Source organism: Pseudopodoces humilis, chromosome 8 (assembly GCF_049639895.1).
Source record: "Pseudopodoces humilis isolate 2021_Gansu_Grassland_sample_001 chromosome 8, ASM4963989v1, whole genome shotgun sequence".
Lineage (NCBI taxonomy): Eukaryota > Metazoa > Chordata > Aves > Passeriformes > Paridae > Pseudopodoces > Pseudopodoces humilis.
In genome coordinates this window covers 7,197,581-7,220,930 of record NC_142207.1, presented here as the reverse complement: position 1 = coordinate 7,220,930, position 23,350 = coordinate 7,197,581, and the positions used below count along the sequence as shown (strand labels likewise).

The following is a 23,350-nucleotide window of genomic DNA, read 5'->3' as shown; positions in this document are numbered from 1 at the left end:
TTAAAAGCCAACATGAGCTGTCTTACGCAAATTGATTTCTTAAAGCATTTAAAGTCGTTTGGACATTTCACTTTTGTCTGTGTTGCTTCTTCCTTTCATTCCCACAGCACTTTCCCCTCTGCCTGCACAGATCAGAGTAGCTGTCTCTGCAGAACAGCAATCTCATTTTGTTTACTTTGTGTTTCAAAGGGAATTGAACAAGCCCAGGATTCACTTTCTCTAAACAAATACTGGCAAGACAAAGGTATCACAGCTATTCTGAGGACAAGAGGTTTGCTGAGATGGGAAATGGTAGAGACCGGCAAGAAAAAAACAGTCAATGTGTTTTTATCTGAAAAAAAGTTAATCCTTTTCACAGCCTCATTTTCTTTGCTTTTGAGATAGCTCTCCTTTTTCATTTAGATTTTAGTTTTTAAGCTAAAGAAAGCAAGAAACCGAGATATTTTCTTTGTTCCCGTCAAGTAGCTTGAGCAGTTCGAGAACAGAAACCAGTCGGAGCAGTGTGATTAGCGTAGCCAATTAAGGTGGATTTGCATATTCACAGCACAGCTATGGAGAAATAACTCTGCAGTGATAAGGCGAGTGTGGCAGTGCCTGTGTGCCAGTCAGAGCAGCCTGGCACTGTGCTGGGTGCTGAGTGAGCAGCACCCCCAGCCAGCCCACTGCAGGGAGGGAAGGGCACTGGGCAGGCAGGAGCAGCTGGAGCTGCTGGAAAAGGTTCATCTGCAGCCCACTTACCCAAATGCAACAGCAGCTGTCCAATAGGTTTGTTTTCCCAATATTCATTCCAGCTACGATTTTTTGCTATCTGACAGTTTTGGGGGCCCAACTTCATCAGGAGTTTGGGACACCACGGGCATGGTGGGGTGCAAGGTGGTGGGTGAGCTTTGCAGGAGGCACAAGGGGAGCTTCATGCAGTGGATGGATGGCAAAGCTCTGCTTTCTTCTGCCCCAAAAGGCTTTTCACCATGGTGGTACCTGAGGGCCAGGCAAAAAAGAAAACAGCCCTCTGGGAAACCTCATACACTGCTGGGTAACAAAGTGCAGCTGGCGATCACAGCAGCTTTGTTATCTCTGAAGGTGCAAAATCACCTTTTGCACTACAGCAACAACAGTCTGTGCTCCATCTCAGTGATTCTCTGGTTCCCACCATTTGTCATCTCTTACCAACAGCTGCATCACTACAAACATCTGTGTGAGCATGGAGTGGCTGAGTGAGCGGCACACAGAGCCAGCTGCACCCCGAGCCCACGGGATCAGCATCCCCAGGGGGCTCAGCTTTCTCACCAAGGGACTGGCAAGTGATTGCCAGTGTGCAGCATCCATGGGTGCTGACTTTAGAAAGAAACACAGTGGTTTCTGTCCTTAATGCTCTTGCCTCCTCCTCCTCAGTGCTGGCAGCTAAAGCCATGGTGTGCAATTGCAACAAATCGGGTCAGGAGGGACAAACTGGAGCATTCTCCCAGGTACAGCTGCACAGGCCATGCTCACTTTCAAACCTGCTGGGGGAAAGGCAACAACACAGAAATTAACTCATGGTATTCACTGCTACAAAGCATCAAGGAAAACTTAATGAAATGCCTAAAGTGGGACCATTACAAAAATCCTAAATTTTTAAACTGGTATCACATCCACCGGGGTAGAAACTGTGAGCTCTCAATCTCCACGCCACAAAGAGGCATTAAGCACATTTAGTTGTGGAGAAATGTCTCTCTCCAGGAAGATATATCTTTCTATAATCACCCATGATAGGCATTTTACTCTGGAATACTCACTCCTGGTTTATCTAGTCCAGTAACCCATGGAGGATTTTTTTTATTTTTAATGGTCTCCATCTGTGATTATCCACAATTGTCTCTTTCCTTCCTGTCCCCTTTGTGGCACAAGCTCTTTTTTAGAAACTTAATAAACTTTGTGTATGTTCTAAAGATAATATTGAAAACGTAAAATTGTGTTCTGCATTTTATAATTGGTGTGGAAAAAAAGGGGTAGATCTAATCCTATTGGGCCTTCTCTTTTGCTCTCTCTCTCTCTCCCTTTTCCCTTTTGATGGTAAGCAGCAAATTTTAATTAGCTTCGTTTCCACAATTCAGTCATGCATATGTAATCTTTGTTCACACTTTTATAAAGTAAAATTAAGTGAAAGAAATGGGGTAATAATAGAAAGCTTGTCTGAGCAGAACAAATGTGAATTATCAAACGTAAGGAAAGATGACTGGGACTACACAGCTTGAAGTTCTGCCAGGTTTGAGGTGATTTTTCTGAAACAGAAGTGCATAAATAATGCACAGAAACAGGTGCTGATTATCCTGTTTGGGGCATCTTTTGTTCATTGTGTACTTGGGCTGCTGAGGTACAGTGATAACCACTGAATGTGAGGAGACTGCTTAATAACAACTTCCTAATGGTTCTCTTTTATCATGAGCTGCAAGTGTCACATGAGCTTGTCTAGTTAATAAAAATCACTTTGTGAGCCCACTGTTCTTAGATTTGGTACTGGAGCACATCAGTGTACTGAGCCTCTCTCTGTTACAGCTGCAAAAGCTGTACTGCCATTTTGCATCAAAATTTAAAGGTTTCCTAATCCATATACACACCCTCTAATTAAATGTTTCCAGGGGTTACCTTGGGAGCCTTCAGTGCCGTGGTTTGAAACTAAAACTAAAGATTACATTAAATTCTTTCCCCCTGGGGTCAGACACAGGAGGGGGGAGAACATTTGCATCCCTGCTACTCCAGAGTATTTGAAAGCACTGGCATGACTGGGATTAATGACTGTTATTTCTGTTATCTAACATGAGAAGATGCAAACTTGAAGGGAAACAATTCCTGTGTCTAAATCTAGAGCCCATCTTATTTTATAACTTTCAAGAAGCCTCTTTAGATTCTAACCAGTTATGTTAGGAAGCTACCAGTTCAGCAGCAGCTGAAAACCAGAACCTCCTGTTGATGTAAATCAGTCTCAGCCTCAAAGGCTCTGTGAGCAGCACTGCAGATGCTGAGGTCTTCATTAAAGGAAATGTGAAGTAGTGAAGCATGTGGGCAGTAGCACATAAAGTAATGAACTCTGAAGCCCAGTGAATCTTACACTCATGAGGAGATACTTTCTCTTCAGCGCCATTCACACATTCAGCCTGACAACCAAACCACAGCTTTAGGAGAAACACCTCTTCCTGTGACAGGAAGTGAATTTCAGATATGAGGGGCTTGTTTTTTATTGGTTTTTTTTTTTCCCTCTCTCGAAACCTTCTGTGCTGCCAGTGACTAAGGATAGCCAAGATTTTGGTTAATGGTTAACAGAGTAACCACACAGACTCTGACTTCCTTCTGCTGGGGCCAGGACCAAAAGCTGCTTTGCTTGCTGGGGAACAGGCAAGGGTGGAAAGCAGAGCAGTTCCCACCGTGAAGGACTGGAGAACAGAGGCTTCACCCTGTGGAGGAGGAGGAGGAGGAGGAAAATCCAAAAAGAGTAAGAGGTGTTTGCTATAAAGAAAGGTAAGAGCTGAAACACTTTCCTGTTTAACTTACTGAGTCAGAGGCTGTTGCCCACAAACCAGCAAACCCCACAGGTGTGGCTGGATGAGACACACTCGTTATACCTGACTGCTCGGACATGTGTGGCTTGGGGACAGGGGCAAAGTGAGGCTCTGGTTGCTGTGAACTTGGAAGTTGGAGAGGGAAGGAGAGCACTTCCTCCACCCTGGGACTGCTCATGGAAGGAGAGACACCCACTTCAGACTGTTCTCATCTCATTGACCACAGCCATGTCCAGGAGTTTGAGGTGGCTCTGTGGGTCAAGATCACCTTGGCCTTAATTTATGTCTGCATCTTTGTTGCGGGCCTCTTGGGCAACAGCATCACCATCAAAGTCACCAGGATCCTGCAGAGGAAAGGCTACCTGCAGAAGGAGGTCACTGACCACATGGTGAGCCTGGCCTGCTCCGACCTGCTGGTCATCCTGCTGGGCATGCCCGTGGAATTCTACAGTGCCATCTGGAGCCCCTTTTCCACCCCCAATGGCAACATTGCCTGCAAGCTCTACTACTTCCTCTTTGAAGCCTGCAGCTATGCCACCGTGCTGCACGTGGCCACGCTCAGCTTTGAGAGGTACGTGGCCATCTGCCACCCCTTCAAGTTCAAGGCTGTGTCGGGACCCCGCACGGTGAAGCTGCTCATTGCCTTTGTCTGGGGCACATCTGTCATCGTGGCTCTGCCCCTGCTCTTTGCCATGGGCACAGAATATCCCCTGGAGATCATCGAGGGCTACCAAAGAACGAGCTCCTGTGTCAAACCTACTCCCAGGCACTACATTCCTGAGCTGAAGCACAACATGACCATCTGCACCAGCCTCTCCTCCAAGTGGTCTCTGTTTCAAGCCAGCGTCTTCAGCGCCTTTGCTGTGTACATCATCGTGCTGGGGTCTGTCGCCTTCATGTGCCACAGCATGATGAAAGCCCTGATGATCCACAAGGCAGGAAATGTGGCAGTGAAGGGTGGACTAAGGCACCGGGAGCAGTACCTAAGGAAAAATGAAAGTTCAGAGGGCAAGAGCTCCAGGAGACAGATCACTTTATTCCTGGGTAAGAGCCACGTCCCACTCTGCCTCCCCCTCCCTCCCCTACCCCCTTTCCACTTGGGAAGAAAGCCCAGAGACCTCCATTTATGTCTCACCAAGCTCTCCCAAAGGGTTTGAAAGTGGTACAAAATGATGGATAATACTTTTGGTTGTGATGATGCATTTCAAGAAGCCTGATGTTTCTGTATGTTTTTGATTTTTTTTTGTCATTAGAACAGGTGGGAGGGAAAAATAAGGAGAAATCCATTTGCTGTCTGCTATTTCTGTTGGATTTTATTATATGCCTACATGCAGCAATATGGGTGACAAGCTGCTGCAGCTTGACCTTTGGGGTAGCAATAGGCAACAGTTGCCTGGATATAAAGTAGCTCTACTTGGATGTTTTCCCACTGAATTACGAATGTGGATGTATTTAGTAAGGCTGCTGATGGGAGTGAAGACTGTCTTGCAAGATCTCAAGCTTGTCTCTCTCTGAAGGCATTTCCCTGTTAATTCAGGATGCTCCTTGGGGAGTTCTTAGCTTCAGCAGTTGTGGCTGTGTTGCATTTGAGCATTAAGGAAGCTGGACTGGAGAGCTGATTCAGTCTCACAAATCTTTCTGGCTCTGTTTGAAGGCCTGTAACCCTGAAATTATGTTTGATTCTTATCTCTCTTGCTGCATTTGTCAGACAAAAAAACTAATCAAGCTGTCATTTCACCAGCTTGGAATCTTTCTGGGCAGTGATCCATGCAGTCTCCACATTTGTTGATAGTCTTACAGGCACCCTGAATCATGCCCTGTCTGCATTACTGTTCCTGTTTTGTTGGGTCGCTTATTATGATGCTGGGTATAATAAATGAACCATCTAGAGTAGGAATGCACAGTAGATCTGGTATTTCTGTGTTGCTTTTTGCTGCTCTGACTGATTTGGCAGAGAGGGACTTGAAATTCGTGGGTCTGTCCACTTTTACAGCTTTAAGTCGACTAGATTTTGTATTACATTTTTTTCTCTTTTTCAGTTTTGTTTTTTTTTTCTGAGGGTTCTCTACTTCCTCATCTAGTCCTGCTTTTGCCATGGTCTGTCACAGGCTTTGAGGCTGCCATGAAATGAAGAAATCATCTCCTCACAAAGTGGCGGGAGGCCACGCCTGTGGTTTGTTAAAAGTTCCTCATTCCAGTGGCAGTACAGATTTCTGGGGAAGAGCCTCCCCAGAAATCCCTGTATTTAGTGGAGCTCAATACAGCTGTTGCACAGAGCAGAAAAAGAGATCTGCTCTTCGAGTGCTGCTTGGGGGATCCTTAGATATGTGTGGATCTCCCTCCCCTTGTGCATTACCACAGCTACATTAAAGCCAAGTCTAAGAGCCAAGTCCTGGCCAGGTTGATAGAAGGTAAATTGTCTTGACTTCTCCTCCCCTTCTTGATTATTCTTCCTGGTATAGCATGGAATAGGCAGATGCAGTGCTGCTTGCAGAAGTGCTGAGTGAATGAAAGCAACTGGTTTGCCCTTTGTGATAAGGGAATTTGCCACCCAGTGTGTCTGACACTTCACTGTACTCAGCTTTCAGGAGCCAGGAGATACTTGTGTGAATTCCCCAAAATTATTTCAGTGGCAAGACACTTAATACGAGTCTTGCTAATTTACTTGGCTTGGGGAATAAATTAATAAACTGAGGAGGAAGAAACTCCAGCTTGCATTTCTGAGAACAATGCAAAACAATTTAATTTGGAGATTTCATAAGAGTGGTGCTTTAGGGCAGTTTTAACCCAGAAGAGATGAACATAAATTGTTTACAAATCGCTGAATTTAAACATTGTGATTTAGAAGTCCTCTTTGTTTTTCATTTAACAGATGGGTCAAATTAAAACCAATACTTGCACATTCACAGCATATTTCACTTTTAATGTGAAATGTAAATGACAGTATATAGCATCATGTCTGTACATCTAACAGCAATAAAAACAATTTAGCATTTTCTTCTGGTTGTTAAAAGTGATAAGTTCTATAAAATGGAGATTAAAATCATAAATCTGACTACGAGAAAAAGCTAAATAGAGGATGACACGGGGAGGAACTACTGCTTTTTTAGTGTCATGTTATTGTGTGGCACTTGAGAACATTCATGGAAATTAATTGTAAATGTTGAAAGATTGCTTGCCACAGGTGGTATTGGTGCTTGCAGGGGGAGCTCTGGATGGGGTGACACCACTGGGTAGCTGTAATATATCTGAAAACATTTGGCTGATGACTCTCATGAATGCAAGCTTTTAACAGTGTTTGAAACCTCTTCATATGCTTGACGCACCCTGACAGGGATCAATTTAATCTTTGTGGCTACTTGATCATCTTTCTCCTATGGCCATGAAGGCAGGGGTCACCTAAATGGTCACAAGGTGCCACTGGGGACCTCTTGCTGCTCCAACACCTGAGCTGAGGCCCCTGCACTGTAGCAGAGAACTCTCAAGAGAGGGTGAGTGGAGAGCATATATCTTATAATTATAAATATTATAAGTGGGTTGTAGCAAACACAGAAAGGGAATGTAAAAGAAGGGGTCTGTAAAAGAGAGCTCCAAGTGGTGCAATAATTATAAACATTACAAAAAGAATGCTTCCATAGCAGAAAGCAAGTCAAGAACCTTTAGGAAGTGTTAACACTGGGAAAGGGGATGAGCCTCCACAGAAGCTGCTGGAGGGAAAGCACCACCAGCAGTGCCTGATCACTGGCCATGGCTCCACCCTCCTTAACCTGGTCATTGTCCAGAAGCACTTTTGTACAAAAACAGCTGTCGTCACACTGCATCTGACTCACCTCAACTTGCACCCTACAGCAAAGTGAGTTCTGGTGACCCCAGCTGAAAAAGACATCAATTCTAAAGCTTCTGTGATGTTTCCCTTGGCAGCTTCAGTTTGAGTTTCTCCTAAAAGCCTTGATCATTTTGCATAAAGCAGCCTCAAGCCTACAGTACAGACATTAAAATAAGAGTCCATTAGTTCTGCTACATCCTCTTTCTTTGTATTATACACTTCCACTTGGCCCTTTGGAGCAACACTTCTCTGTTTCCACAGATCCTCTGAGTGGGGCTGCTGGGCATGGTGGGTGCTTTGCCAGTTGACCTCTGGGCGGCATTTTTCTGTCCATGATGAAACATCCATCTTTTCTGAGATGTTCCCTCCAGAAAAGAGAAATATCAAAGCAATCTGGCTGCTATGGAAGTGTTGGTGGAGGTGCATTAAGGCACTGCTGTAGCTGCAGCAGTGTGCAGGAGCCAGAGCTGAGCTGCAGGCCCTGTTGGTACCAGTCCAGCACCACCAGCTCCCCTGGGACATGAGAGGCAGGAAATTCCCACTGTTCTCTCTTTCCCACCTCTACAGAACTGCAACTTTTCTGCTTTGGGACTATGATGTAGGATGAATTTTGCCTGGACAGCAGATATCCGACAGCTCTTTTAATAAGCAGGCAAGGGAATTTGTTATAACCCATGGCAGTGCCTGCATCTGAGAAAAGCAGTGTAATGGTGGTTTTTAAATTTTTTTGTCATGTAATACTTAAGTGTGTCAAATACATTGAGTGTCAACCTGAGGGGAGTAGCAGTGGTGGTTTCCTGTGATGTGGTATGACACAGACAGCTTCAGGTGTGGTCTGCTTTACAGGGCAAGAGCAGCCAGGGGCTTTACTGAGGCTCAGGTGTGTGCCATGGAATAAGAGTCCCTGTCTCTAAGGGGAAAAAGAAAAAAGAAAATGGGCAGGAGGGAAGGGTTGGAAAAGCTAGGCAGAAGTCAGACCTGACCAAGGCCATGCCACTTTTTTGGTGGCTGTTGTTAAAACAATGGCAGGCTACTCTGTAAAAGCACCAAAGCCTCTGTAAACACCACAAACAGCTGTACCAAGCCATAAGCTGAAACTAGGTAAAACCTTGACTCAGAACTTCAAAGGATCTCTTAGAACCTGAGATGGAGCACCATTTTCTTCCCATATACTGCTGCTGGCAGTTTAATGCTCTGCTCAGAATAAAGGTATTGTGTGTAGGAATAGCCTTCCTAAAGATCATTAAAGAAGTGCATTTTGTAAGGCACTTGGCAAATTTCAGGAGACAAATTACTTCAGAGTACTTCAAGTAGCTCTGAAAAATACATGGTTGTCATCTAGATATGACTCAGGCACAGTGTAATCTGATAATAGTAGGACTTCTGTTACAGGAAAATTAGATGCTTCTTCATAGACTGGTTTGGCTGGGTTTTTTCCCTACTGAAATAGGTAAGGGTTAGGGATAGAACAAAAATGGAAAGAATAACCTAGTTTATGAGATTCCAGAACACAGCTCCAGCCCATGTTCTTTAAACTCAGCTTCACTGACTCCTCTTGGTTCATCTCTTTAATCATTCCATGGAGCTGCCTTTCTTCAGGCACTTTGCTGCAGATGTGTCTGAAGATGAGTACACTGTAGGCTGATATGATTTTAATCTCTCCATCTTTTGTATGGTGATTCCATCCATGTTTTCCTGAGCAAGGCTTTGAATTCCACAAGAGAAGCAGGAGGCTCAGTGCCCTGAAATGGGTGGCAGGGAACATGAAACACTCCAACAGACCAGGGCCTGGCCACTCAGTTGTTTGGGGCATCCACCCTCTGTAACTAGTAAGTCTTTTCTTTTAGGTCCTATTTCTTGGAAAAGTGATAAAAGCAAATTATTTTCCTGCTGGTGTTCAGTAAAATTTGTCTTCCTCTTCTTTGCAAAAGCATTAACCTGGCGTCACGACAAAACCAATCAGTGCTGTTGAATGCTGGTAGCACAAAACCCAAGCTCAGCTATTCAACAGGTGACAATGGAAAGGATGCAGTGAGGGATGATGGCTTCTCAGGGCAATTGTGTACAAATAATCTCCTCTGAAGAGCGGGGGAACTTCTGTCAGTTAAAAAAAAAAAATGCACAGTAAAATAGATTCAAGGCAAGCTTCCAAAATCCAGACATCTGTATGTTCAGGTTTCCCACACAGCAGTTTAAAAAGGAACACAGGGAGAGTCCAGCATAATTTTCCTCCCTATTGTACAGAAAGCAATTTATCTACTCCTGCTTTTAACTGGACTCATGTAATAGAAGATTGTGCTGTCGACATAAGTGGACAGTCTTCCTTTCCTCCTACACTGAGGGATGGCAAAACAGCACCAAGAGAAATAGAATCGAAGAATAGGGACTAATTGAGGGCAGCACCCCCCAAGGTACTTAAGATTTTTGTAGTTTTAATGGAAAAATCAATGTGTGATTACACTTTGCATTAGAGTACTTAAAAATTGCTTCAGCATGAAAAGTCTGCAGCTTGGAAAACAACCTCACTCCTCAAATACTGTAGTCAGAGGCTCAGATTCACCACTAATGTAATCCACACAATTCCCATATACCATACCTTGGCAGATAGAGTCTCTGGGGATGCCTGAGTGCTGTTTCTGCATGAGAATCCCATGAGGACAATGAGTGCTTTGCTGGAGCTTTATTAAAGTTGTGGCCACTCTGTCTTTGACCTGATGCTTACATGGAAGCTGGGATTTCACCTGGTCTGTAGGGACCTACAGGTTTTGACTCTTTATGCTTCAGCATCTGTGCTGCCCAGAGAAAAAGTGCACAGCTAAGATTCCTGAAGAACTTCTGCCCTATACTTACAGCTGCCCAAAGACTTTAAGCCTCATTAAGGACCATTACCCATGTTGGCCTTAAAATTAATATTATTAATCTCTCTCTCTTTCCCACTTGCAAGCTGTAGTTAATAAACCCAGTGGCCCTTGGTTCTTTTGGCACTCCTAGGTAAATGCTAAGAGAAGGAATTAGGGAAGTGAAGGCAATGTCTCTCATTGTGGTAACATGAGCCAAGAAACAGGCAGGGGACTGCTGCCTTTGGAGTTGAGGACAGGCTGTGTCACCTCAGCTTCTGAAAAATACACTCTATCATGGCAAACCCTCCCCAAGACATGTTTTCTTACAAGCCTTGGAAAATGTCTTTTTCTTTGGTGTGAATAAGAAAGCAGGAAGATTTATTTCTCTCAAAGTGGAGAAACACAGATGTTGCTACAGGTATGAAGTGGATTTAGGGAGACGCCCTCAGACAAACACAGCAGCACTGTAATAGGGAACCCTGTCTCATAAATTTTGGTCTACTGCCCTTATTCTTTGGTCAAGAGATTATTGTCTTAAGCATTAATTTCCCAGTTTTTCTCTGTTTTCTTGCTCTCTCTTCTAAGCAAGATGCCATCTCAAATGTAGATTGCTCTTGCAACTCCCCAGTTTCAGTAGGTAGGAGTCATTTGTGGGAAGTTCACAGATAATTTATTGGAATCTTCACCTGTGAAAGCTAAATGCATTATCTAATTCTCTGTTGTTTCATATTCAAATTATGCCACATTTCCCGTAATTAAATCTTTTGTTTTCCTATCTGATGTTGGGTCCATTATCTTTTAACAATGATTGCAAGCCTGTGAATTTTAATGGGGAAGAACTTTAATATCTGTGCATTTGTTAGTGAAGCTTTCAATTTTGTTATTTATTATCTTAATTAATGGCACAGAGGGGTCGAGTGCACCCTCAGCACATCTGCAGATGGCACCAGGCTGAGTGGTGTGGTTGGCACACCTGAAGGACAGGATGACTTCCAAAGGGACTTGGACAAGGCTCCCAGGCCAGGTTAGACAGGGCTTGGAGCAACCTGGTCTGAAGGAAGGTGTCCCTGCCCATGGCAGGGCGTTGAAGCAAGAGGAGCTTTGCAGTCCCTTCCAACCCAAACCATTCCATGATCCTGTGATTATGCTACATAACCTCTTGGTTTACTGGAGGCAACTTTGTGTAAGAAACTTGAGAACTGACCAATGCCTTAAAGACTTCTTCCTTTCATTGTACCAGATGAGTTCCTAAACCACTGAAGATAAACAGTGAAGATTTCAAATTCAAATTTGGCACAAGGTGCTGTAGCAGTGTTTCAGCCTTTTTTGAGGGCATCATAAGCACGCTTATACTGCTTAGGTGAGAAAGCAGTAATCCTTCTGATCTCTGCTATTCATGGATGAGTAATATCAAGGTCAGAATATTATGGATTAAATGAGTCTGCTAAGAACCTTTTAATCTTCTGAATTGTGACTTACAAGCAAAGGTGAAACTCAAAGAGGTCTGGTACTGTGATGAGCTAACTTTTCCATATTTCCTCTTAAGCTGTCTGTAAGCTTCTCCTTGTTCCATTAAATTCCTGTTAAAAGCACACAGCATTTTTGTTTTTACCAATTTTTAGGATGAGGAATTTAGGTTGAGATGCAGCTATGAGGTCAGCAGGTGTATGCTGTTACAGAAACATGCAGGGAGAGTTCTGTGAGCACTGGGAAAGCACTTGACAACCACAATTGTTACACATGTGTAACAATTACCAGGAAACTAAACTTTAATCATCAGTATAAAAACAACAGGGGTGCATTAGAGAAAATAGCATTTCTTAGCCATCCATCCTTGTCCTCGGTGTAAATGGCTTTCTTTTCCCATGTTTGATTAGGTAACATCTGCTCCAATCTCTAGCTGAACTTTGCAAAAGAGCTCAGCCCCTTTCAGAGGGGAGTGTAAATATTTTGTTCCTTTTCATGCAGCATTTCTGCAAATCCACCTTGATTTGCTCCTCCATGTATTACTGCCAGCTTGCTTTTTGTGCAGTGTAATGATTGTCTTCCACAGCTAAATGAGCAGCCACCTCATGCCCAGACTTTTGTTTTTGTGTTACGTCTGATATGGTGCTGCTGAAGGTGATTTTGACTTGAAGAAATATCAGAAGATCTTGATTGCTCCTTCATAACCAAATCCCTGGAGTTCAGTATATACATATGCCTTCTATTAGATTGCTGTAACTGCAATTATTATAGTCCTTTTGCCATAAGGCACAAAATTTGAATTGTGAAACTCACTGTTGTGGAGGCCAGATTTAAGAAGGAGCTCCTAAAGAGGTTAAGTGTAACCTTGAAGGATTGTGCTGTCAAGAACAAGACATAGTCTCTACTCTAGAAAGTCCTGATACTGCTGGCTGCCAAGATCTCGGTGTGAATAGTACAGGAATATCCCTTGTACCTTCTCCTGCAGATCTCTATGTGGAATCATCTCAGAGAGAAAATATTGGGCAGATGAGTCCTAGGTCTGTCCCAGAATGTCTGCTATGAAACTTTCTGTATATGCAAAACCAGACATGTAATCTGTCTGCCTTTAGCCAGGAACATGAGCTTTTTAAGATGGTAGAACAAAAATTTTGAGTAGACAGGGGAAAAAAAAAAAGGGTTGAAATGCTCTCCCTCAAATTTTGGTTATTTTTCCCTATACCCTTCTGCCCCTAAATTGTAAACTTTTCAAGAAAAAAAGAAAGGTGTTCATGTGTTCATTTCTGGGTGTGTTACTTCTGTTGTGTGTACACCAAAATGTCTCATTTGATAAGCTCTAGTCCTTGCTGAATTTTAATTCCTATGCCTCACATTGTCTTTCTCTCCAATAAAGACAACTTTGGAGCTCCCTGAGTTTGAAAATAGAGCTGACATTTGTCCCATAAAGACACTGAGAATGAAGGTCGTCACCACCTGAATCTCTTACTAATGCTCACAGATATCTATAGAGGAGAATTCTTGAATCTGCTAAGACCAAACCAAAATAAAAGTTTTAAGGTAGCTAAAGATTGCAGTACGTCAGCAACAGAGTACACAGATATTCAAACAGCCTTTCTTGTGAACACAACTTTTAACATGTCAGGTTTTAACCATTAGATAAGAGCCAGCGTTGTGTGGTGAAGGTCAAACAGAAGTCAAAAGCATGCTGGTGCTTGCCCTTGTCCTTCAGACAGTGAAATTGCTAAAAGCCTTCTGGCTTTCTGTCATACATTCACTCAACAAACCTTTCTGATTGCTTGAAAGAAATCCTTGCCTAAAATGGATGAAATGGGTTGTGTCACAGGTGTTCAAAAGATTGTATTTAAGGGATTGTTTTGTCTTGAAAGCCAAAATACCTAAGCCCTAATGCTAGTAGTGATGACATCAACTTCTGCCAAAATGTGTAAAAGTATGTATTCAGACCTATACAAACTTTTGAAATCTTCGATGATGATTCTAGAGGGGTAACACAGCTATTGAAGTTTAATGGTTTAGAATATATTTGTTTTTAAACTTTTGAAAAACTGCAATGTGTAACTACCCATATTGAGGTTGGAGGAAAAAAGCTACTCAAGTGGCTGGAGATGGAGAGACAGATCTTTAACAGAAGCTGAAAAGAGGTTGCATTGTTTAATGTAGCAAACAGAAGAATACAGCTGGCTTTGAGTTATCTGTAAGTACAGTGGGGCAGGGAGTGCCAAGGAAAGAGGAAGATCTGGTTTGGAAACCTTGCAAAAGAGGTTCAGAAGCAGCTGTCTGCAGAGTGACTGGGCACAATCATTCTGAGCTCACTGTGCAGTGAGTGAGGCCTGGCACTCTTGCAGTGCATGTTCAGACACTGCCCAAGGAGCCCAGCCTGTTTAAGTCAGGTTATGTCAAGCAGTTTGCAATTGCCTCCAGCTGCAGAGCAAGAATGTTCCCTCCAGCCCGCACACCTTCAGCTTAGAGACTCGAGTCTGAAAGTTGTACTACCCTTGATTAAGTCCAAATTTAAAGAGCTTTGAATCCATGCTGACTATAGATTTTCTATAAGAACAAACAAACAAACAAAAAAACCCCCAAACCAACCAAAAAACAGCAATAGAAGAGAAAAATGAGAAAGTTCTGAAACTGCAGCCTGCTGGTGTGGTGGGCACAAAGGTCCATCCCCCCTCAGCTGGATGTGCCTGTGGAGGTTTGTGACTGTATCCCTCTTCTTGCCTTCAGTGCCTCTCTTGTGCCCTTTCTTAGAAAATTTCCCCACCTGGTGTACTTGGAGGCAGCCTTGGGAACTCATTGTTAAAAGTTAATGTCTGGAGACTGAAGCTTTCCGTTGGCTTGATTCCCTTCCCTTTTCCTACCTCCTGCTCATACACACTTCTACTGAATTCTAAAAAGCTTTTTGATAGCGACTTGGAATTCAAACATCCCCTTTCTATTTGTCTCTTGGTCCAAGCCAACATTTAAATGCATTCTTTTCTATTACTAAGAACATATTGACAATTTAGGAAACATTGTCCTACAGTGCAAACACTCTGATATTACAAAACACTGCCATGTTCTCTGCATTGATCTAAATGAGAGCATTGGCACAAGAACTAATAGGCCTATGGGGGCCATGAATGAGTGCAGACAGAAATGAGAACATTTCTAATCATGAGAAGGACACGTTCTGGGACAGTTTTCCAAGCGGAAAGCGAACTCTTTTCAGTTTCTAGGGTACAGAATGCGATCATTTCTGCAAGTCTGTGGTGTGGTTGCCTGTGCTGGGAGTGGAGACATGTCTCTAGCCATAAAGCCAAGGACTTTACTGGTTTGGAAGGAAAAGGTTGGAATGAAAAAGTCATGTTTGGTGCTCCTTGGAGTGGCCTGTGTGACTCCACATCCTCCTTCGGGAGACTGCTGAACTTGCAAGGTCCAGCAAGCCTAAGCAAACTGAACATTTTCACATACCTTTCAAACACCTTTTGCCAAAAGGAAACTTTCAGGAAGGTGGCCTGGGACCGCACAAATCCCCTTTGGTGCGCATCCAGATCCCTGCCTGTAGGTGAAGGAACCATTTCCTGCATGTTCTGGTCTCTGAATCAAGGGTAAGATATCCCACTGCTGCCCAGATCTGCTCTGCCAGGCTGCCCTGGTGCCCCTCTCCAAGCCCACATGGCTGTCAGCCTCCCTGTGCTCAAAACCCTGCCTCTGAGCCCCTATCTCCAAGAGAGAATTGCTTTAACCTTATCAAACGGAGGTGAAATTTAAAATGACTTAATGTTTATTTGCTGACAGGCAGGAATGTCCTCTAAATTGACTGTCACAGCTGGAACACAATGCTGTAGGACAAACTCATAACCTCTTTCTGGCCTTCAATGAAACAATGTTAAGTTTGGGAAGTGGGGATATTATTTTGGCCCCCCAGGATATATATGGAAAACATTCTCATTTTGAAGTTTTATACAATGAAGCTATATTTGATATTTGCATAATTCAAAGAGATGAAATCCTCAAACAGGCACAGAAGACTTGATTTCATTAACTTGGGATGCAGCCATCCCCATCTTTCATGCAAATGGAAAATACCTTTCCTGTAAGTATGCTTTAAAGATTCATTTCTTTCTCTAATCAAGTGGTGAAATCCTACCCACGGGAACCAGAATTGATTTCTTTTCCCTTCAGACTCGATATCATAGACCTTATTTGGGTTAAGTTCTGTCGTGGAATGTAAGGTTAACCCTTCTGTGTGCTGCCAGTCGGCTCCATGTGTTCCTGTTTGCTGCTCCAACATGCTGAAAATGCACGTGGTGCAGCTGTCCTGCAGATGTAGCCATCAGCTCAGGGAAGCTCTGCCTCTTGTCAGCAAGGATCTATTTCCACTGAATCCCTGACCTTGAGAGCTCGTTTTTAAATTTCCTACTGGGCCTTGAATGCTGTAATTGATTACGGTTGTTTTGGTTTAGTCTTTAACAATCAAGGTGAAGAATTGCTCCCAAATTTGTGAAGATGTCAGGAGGAAAGCAGCTTTCCCACACTGCATGGGCAGTGTCAGGGAACTGCAGTGGGCACTGATGGTTCTGGTTGGGAATGGAAATCAGACAGGAATGCTCTGCTCTTGGAGCTGGCATTTGTGCCAGGGGCCTCTAGGGGCATGAGACAGCTCCACTGCATTAATTAAATTTAATAGCATCAGTAAAAATTAAAGATTTTTGATTTTAGTCCAAGTAATTTTGGGGAACAGTCCTTCTCATTATGTGGTCTGAGCCCTGGCTGGGATTCCTGTCCATGGCAGTGCTTAGGTTAGTTCCCCTCTCTCCTTACTACTGAATTGCCTGTATATCTTTGTATGCTATTTTCTGGTTCACCTTCTTGGTAATAAAGCTCTGCATTTTATTTTCTGTCTTTCAGATATATCACTTTTCACTTGAATTGTCTTATATTGCTTGAAACTGATAGTCTGACCCCTTGGCCACTGCGCTTCATCAAAAGCAGGATGCTCTGCTACATTCTAATGAACAACTGCCTTAAAAATAACGAAAAAAAACCCCAAAAAACCCAAGTGGAACCAAATGAATTAACCAAAACAAAACACCCCTCCAATTTAACACCCCGCAAATTAAAAACCACAAAGATAGGAGGAAAATATGTATTTTTCTGTGATGTCTTGTGATGCTTCGTTTTCTCATTCTCTTTGCCTTAGAACACAGAGCACTCATTGGGAAGGGTTTTTTCTCACTCTGAAAGTGAATTTATGGTGTGCTCCTTGCCTCTCCTGCCCACTAGCCTGTCCTGCAGAAGAAAGCAGATGGTCAGCAGCACTGAAAGGCTCAAGAGAAGCCAAGATGACCTGGATTTACCTCTTGTATCAAAGGAATATTTTACTCTCTGATTGGCACTGATCAGCAAACCCTCCCTTAAGTGTATACACGTTGTGTATTGGACCTTGGCATGCAAGGCCCAGTACCTGGAGTCAGCTCAAAGGAAGCAGCCAGCTGAGAGATACACCATCTCTGCTTCCCTCAGGGTTCACCTGACACCACCAAATGGGGCTTTCTGACACCAGGGGATGCTGGAATGGTCTGTGTCTATAGGCACCCACGGATGTGTGTATATAAACATATTTATGTGGGGGTGTTGGCTGATTAGGAGTAGCCACTCTCACCAGTTCACTTGGCACACCTCTGTTGCTCTCACTGAGCAGCAGGGTGGGTTTTTGGCTTGTCTGGTTTAGTCTTTGAGCAGAATCAGGCACATTTTGGGAAAAGACCTGTCCAGCAAAAGTCCCAAGAGCCTGGAGAGTGGGGCAAACACCATGTTTGTCAGTGTTCACTGGAGACCATCACATGGAATTCAGAAGGGCTAACAGGATTTCAGATTTTGGGTGGCAAAAACTTTGGTGGCTGAACTCTACTGAACTCTGCTTTCAAGTCATTTCAGGTCAGGAATAATTGCCATCTTTATATCACAATTTTCAAATACTTTATTCCTTGAAGCAGCACTGAGAAAGCCAAGTGTCCCTAGGGTTCAAATCTTCTTTATTTAATTTTCCTACTATTTCAATGTATCGATGGTTCTGATCATTTTTGCTCAATGTGGTTTTGAGGAGAAAATTCTGAAGCATGGAAAAATCTGTTTGAAGTAAAACATCATGCTTTTGATCCAAGGACTGATGTTCTATGGGAGGAATAGAAACAAAAGTCTCATGATAACCCCTCTGCTTTCCTAAAATAGAAAACCTGCCTAGTTAATGAATATAAATGAATGTACATTCACTTCTTTTTTTTTTGAGGTTACTAAAGCTGATTAACATTAGGGTACCACAATTTATTTAAAGCAGTTGAATAATTATTCTGCTTTCTATCCTATGAACATGCAACTTATTTATTACTAAAAGTTTGGGGGATTTTTAAGTGTATCCTTGAAATAACTTTGGGGACATATCTTTGTCATCATCTGAGTTTTAAAATAAGTATTTTACAAGAAGTAATTCTGGTATACAGGCAAAGAAGAAAAATTGGTCAATGCTATAGATATTCAATAAACTGTGATGCATCGTCTCACAGGAAAGGACTTAAAATCCTTAGGCGCGAAATAATGTATTGACAATTTGTGTTTACACAAGTAGAATTCAATATTCAGCATAATTAAATTAGAAATTGATAGCTTGTGCAAAACAAAACCGTTTTTCATATAAAATTTCACATGGGTGAAGCCACTTTGCTTTATTGTGACACCAGGTGGATCAGGGTGCTTTGGCTGACAGTTATTTTCCAGCAGATCACCATGAAGTGACTTGTATGCATTAGCCTTACCTGTTACGTTGGGCTAATGAGAATTTATTCTCCACTTGCCTGCAGAGGCTGTGTTGTTAGCAATGCCAAGCAGGTTAAGTTGCTCTCTCTAGGTCCATCCTTGCAAAAATTGCATCTTCTTTTCTCTCCAGCCACCTGTCCTCGGGGTGTGGAAAGACTGGCAGAAAAGTGAGCTGACTCTGGCTGCAGTCAGAGGTGTCCAGGAGCTGTGAAGGTGTGGAGGTTTTTCAGGCTTGTTCCTTGTTGTTCCTCCTTTAAACTTTAATAAGCTGGCTGTTGGACAGCTTATTAAAGAAATACCTTTAACCTGGTTAAAAGTTATTCACTAGGTTTACATTATTTAAGGTCCAATTGGAGTCTTCTTTGGTCTGGCAGCACTTTATTTCCTCATGCTTGGTAGTCGTCCCTAAAGGCATGTAAAATTTTGTGTGGAGGAAAAGAAACTGAGATTCTTAAACACAATATTATTATTTCAAATGTAGAAGCACCGTTTTAGATTAACTATCACTTCAGTATGATAATTCTATTTTGGGATTAATGACTAAGTCATAGACACCTCTAGCCAAAACAAATGAAACCATTGAGGTGAGCATGTAGCAGAGCAGAGTTTCAGTATTAGGTCTGCCTTCCCACAGGAACACACACAGCTCTCATTAGTATTTGCAAGTTCTGTGTAGGTACCCAGGGAGGAACATACACCACTTAAAAGCTGGAGGAAAATAAAAAAGAATCTGCTCTGAAGTTTCCCTGCTAAAGCACTTGAACCTCATCTAAGGAGTATTATGGGACAGAAGAAAAATTCTGCAGCTGGTGAACTTTATGGCAAAGTTGCATTTCATCCTCAGACCAGTTGTAAAAAGACAGGCTAAAATAAATCTTCCACATTTTGCAGATGTGCAGAAAATTCATGAATAAAATTTAAATCTGCAAGCAACCAATTATGCCATAATAACAAGTTAAAAAAAAATTCAAAGCACCTGTAAGCTGCTCATTTAGACCCACCAGCATCTGAGAACAATGACACCAGGCAGCCTCTGACTTAGCGGAAGCAGCACTGGGTTGTAAAAATGTAGGCACTTCAGTGATGTAACTGGTAGTTTATTTATTACAAAACAGTGTTTTGGAGCCCAGTCTGAGACCAGGTGCCCACAGTGTACTCACTGTACAGACAAGAACAAATAATTTCTATGTCAAAACCTGCAAGATCTACATAGAGCCAGAAGGAATGGTGAGGAGGAAATTTGACATATAAAGCTGATCTCCTCTAATGTTCATTAACAGAGAATTTACATTTCAAGTGCATGTACCAAATATTTTGAAAGTAGATAAGAAATGTTTATTTAGAGTAGAAAAGTGGCCCAGCTGCTTCTGAGAACCAGAGGCTCCATGAAAATTGTGTAGCAAGTTTTAGGTTACTCAGTTTTGCATTTCCTGAAAAGGAGAAGTGGATCTGAGTAGCAAGAAATGCTGCTAGTAGACATTCATTGTCAGCCACCTCTGATGCTGGTGTTGGATAACGAAGAGGATTATTTGCACTAGCTTGTAGCTGCTCAGAGGAAAAATAAATTCTGTATATTTGCAGATTGAACTAGACAAAGGCTTTGTTTCTCTTAAGAAAACTCCTTAATATAACTTGTGCTGAGCCCGTTTGTATTTTTCCCTTGGCAGTGTTCTGAAACCTCATCTCTTCCTGATCTGCATTTGAAGAGTCTTCATTTTTATCTCTCTTAGATATGGGACTTTTCTGCTTTAAGCACTTTCTCACCTTCATTTGAGCATGGAGCTGTTGGGAGGCTTTTTTTTTCCACCTTGAGCCTGAGCAATAGTCCAAGTATTTGCTTTGGAGAGTCCCTGGTTTGTCATTGATGGGCAGTCGTATTTCCAAATGGACTGACTGCAGCTCTCCTGGGTGAGCCTGTTTTGTCTGATTGTGTCTTGGAGTAATGCAGGGACAGCCTGCAGCTTTGTTTGCTCAGAGAACTGCACATCCAGACACACCGCTGCATTAAACTTTGTGCATTTAGGAGGGTAAACAGCCTGTGGCACGTGGAGGGTAGGCCTTATAGAATCATAGAACCATGAAATATCCTGAGTTGGATAATTTCTACCATGCAGTTTCACATGCAAAGGAATTGCTTGGAATGTGATGAAACTGAGAGAGGAAGAAACCGCGCAGTTTATTTCAGGCACACATCACTCCACAGGAGCAGCCACTTCTGGGGGTGATGTGTCACTTTAATGCTTGCTGCACAACCAGATATTTTTGACTTTTGAAAAGACCATCATCTGATGCTAATAGTGCAGGTTTTCTGAGCCCATGATATCTGTATCTGAATAAATTAAGCTGAACTCTCTCTCCTTTCCCCTCCTTTCTGTCTCCACCAATATGCCAGGTCTAGGTCAAGCAGCAATGAACAAACATGTGAGACCTCTGAATGGGATAAACATATGCAGTTTACTCATGGCACTTGATTTGAGTTCAAAAATTAGTAATTAAACAATTTTTGGAGACTGGTCTTCATTTTGCCCTACCTGCAATCTCTTTCTCCCCAGCTGGCTGAACAGCAGTGTGTGGGTATGTACCTGCAGATAATACTGGGAATTTCTTTGAAGTCTTCCCTGCCTTTAATTTCATAGTTTGTTTGTGGAAAATGTGATTATATAGGCTGTGATTTCATAGAATCTAGGAATGTTTTGGGCTGTAATGGATCTTATAGAAAATCTCTTTTCAACTGCCTGCTATGGGCAGGGACATCCAGCACTAGACCAGGTTACAAAGAAAACCAAAATCCTTTGATTTGCTGTGTGTTTCTCTGGAATCTCTGTAAGAGCTCCAGAGCTGGATGCAGTGCTCCAGGTGGGGTCTCATGGGAGTGGAGCAGAGGGGCAGGACCACCTCCCTCACCCTGCTGGTCACGTTTCTTTTGATGCAGCCCAGGATGTGGTTTGGGCTTTCTGGGCTGGAAATACACATTTTTGGGTAATTTTGGGCTTCTCATCAGCCAGTTGACAACCAACTCAATTTGACAGAGGTTGTTTTCCCCCTTGGATGCTCATAAGACCAAAAGTGACTGCCAAGTGTCCACCACTTTATGCTTCAAAGACAACCTCCTCTTTGCAGCTTATAAAACGCTATAAGCCAGGAATGTATTATGTGCATAAAATCTATGTCTCTCTCTTACATCCCAACCGTAATGGGGTTTCTTTACGGCTCTCAAGCTCTTCCTCCAGCAGGCAGGACAGTTGCCTGAAAACAGTCCCAAGTCTGTTGGCCAGGGGTGTGTGCACAGTGTGATTGAGGAAGGGCTAATATTGTCAGCACTCTGGTTTTGGGGCCCAGACTAAGAGGAATTTTTAATTCTCTGGTTAGAGAGATGCCAGCTTCATAAAGCTGTAATACTTCTAAAGGGTTACAGATGAAGGTAGTCTGAAACACAGTAAGTATTAATAACAGAAAGCACTGGACAGAAGATTTTCTTTATGGGAAATTGCCCATCCACAGCATAGTAAAGATTTTATTCTTTTCATAAGTCAGGATTCTGAGTTCAGCTAAAGCTTTTACAACTTCAGATTTTTATCCTGCTGTCCAGCTGCCTCTGTTTCTTTTGGAGTGAAGATTTTTCTTTTTAAAGCACTTTTTCCATGCCTCAGCACCACACCCCAAAGTGTATGCATATATTTTGCTTACAAAATGACCATGTGTCATGGAGTTACTTTACCTTTAAGAAAGTTTAAGTTGCTGGGATCTGCCTGGCGTCTTTTCTCCTGACCAATTATCGGTCATTGCTGAGAATTGACAGCAGTTTAGGCCATTGAAAAGTGGGATCAACTTGTGAACCCTACCTTAAAGTGTAAAACCAGAGCTCTCTTGGTTCTCTTTGTTTCCTGGCTGGGAAGGGCGGCAGAGCCCCAGGCCTCCCGTTCCCTGCCCAGGCCATGCGGCCGGGCGGGGACTGGGCTGGGCCCAGCGTCTCCCGGCCGGGGGATGCGGGCCCTGTGGCGGGGATTTTCTCCGGGCTCCGGCCGGGCCGGGCCGAGCCGATCTCTGGCTCGGCTGCAGGTCTTTTGCTGTGGCTGGATTCACTGGAGACTGCTGAGTGAAGAAGGAGAGGGGCTCTGGGCCTGCAGCGGGCTGGGCGCGGCGACTGCACTCTCCAGAGCAGCCATGAGGAGCTTTCCATCGCAGACGGCTCCAGCTCCTGCACCGGCCGAGGCCACAGAACTACCTACAACAGCCTGGGCAAGATTTTAACTCTTTCATTTCCCAGATGAGACTTGCGGATTAATCTTTTTATCCAGACAGAGAAAAGAGAGTGATCAACATGAAAAGAGACTTTATAAACTACTAGTGACAGGAAAGAAAAGAAAAGGTAGAGAATTAAGAAGATGCTTTAATTAAGCTGAAATACCTTTCTGTTAAAACTATGGAAATGGACAATAAGGTCTTGAAAACACTCCTTTAATTCATGACAGTATATAGGGAGGAATAGAGTGTTCAAAGTGTAAATTTTGAGTAAAAAGTAGAGTAATTATGGCACAGTGAAGTGCTGGAAGATTTGAAGCCTTGAGAGGCAATGAGAAAACTGTTTTCTGGTGAAGCTCACGGAAACAGATGAAGAAGACTTTTTGCCTTTGAATAACTTACCCTTAAAAATCCCATCCCTAGACTCATGGCCCATACACACTTAAGAGTGATGTGAAAAATGGGAGGAGTGGGCTCTAATAACAGCAGCTCTGGGCAGCTAACATTAGAGCAATGGAAAACTATAACAAAAATAGTTTTTCTTGTGAGAAACTCCATAAATTAACAGGAAGAAACTTCTGTTTCTCTATAAAGACTGGTGAAAAGACTGTAGCAAGAATTGGGAC

At 42.9% G+C, this 23,350-nt stretch overlaps 1 protein-coding gene across 1 annotated transcript in view; it reads left to right on the top strand.

Annotated features, from left to right (window-relative positions):
* The first annotated feature begins 3,371 nt into the window (after positions 1-3,371).
* GPR39 (G protein-coupled receptor 39) overlaps positions 3,372-23,350 on the top strand; it is a 75,406-nt gene continuing 55,427 nt past the window's right edge. Inside the window, exon 1 of the mRNA XM_005519620.3 lies at positions 3,372-4,580. Within this exon, the coding sequence (XP_005519677.2) occupies positions 3,713-4,580 (868 nt within the window). The 5' untranslated portion in view covers positions 3,372-3,712. The remainder of the gene's footprint in view (positions 4,581-23,350) is intronic.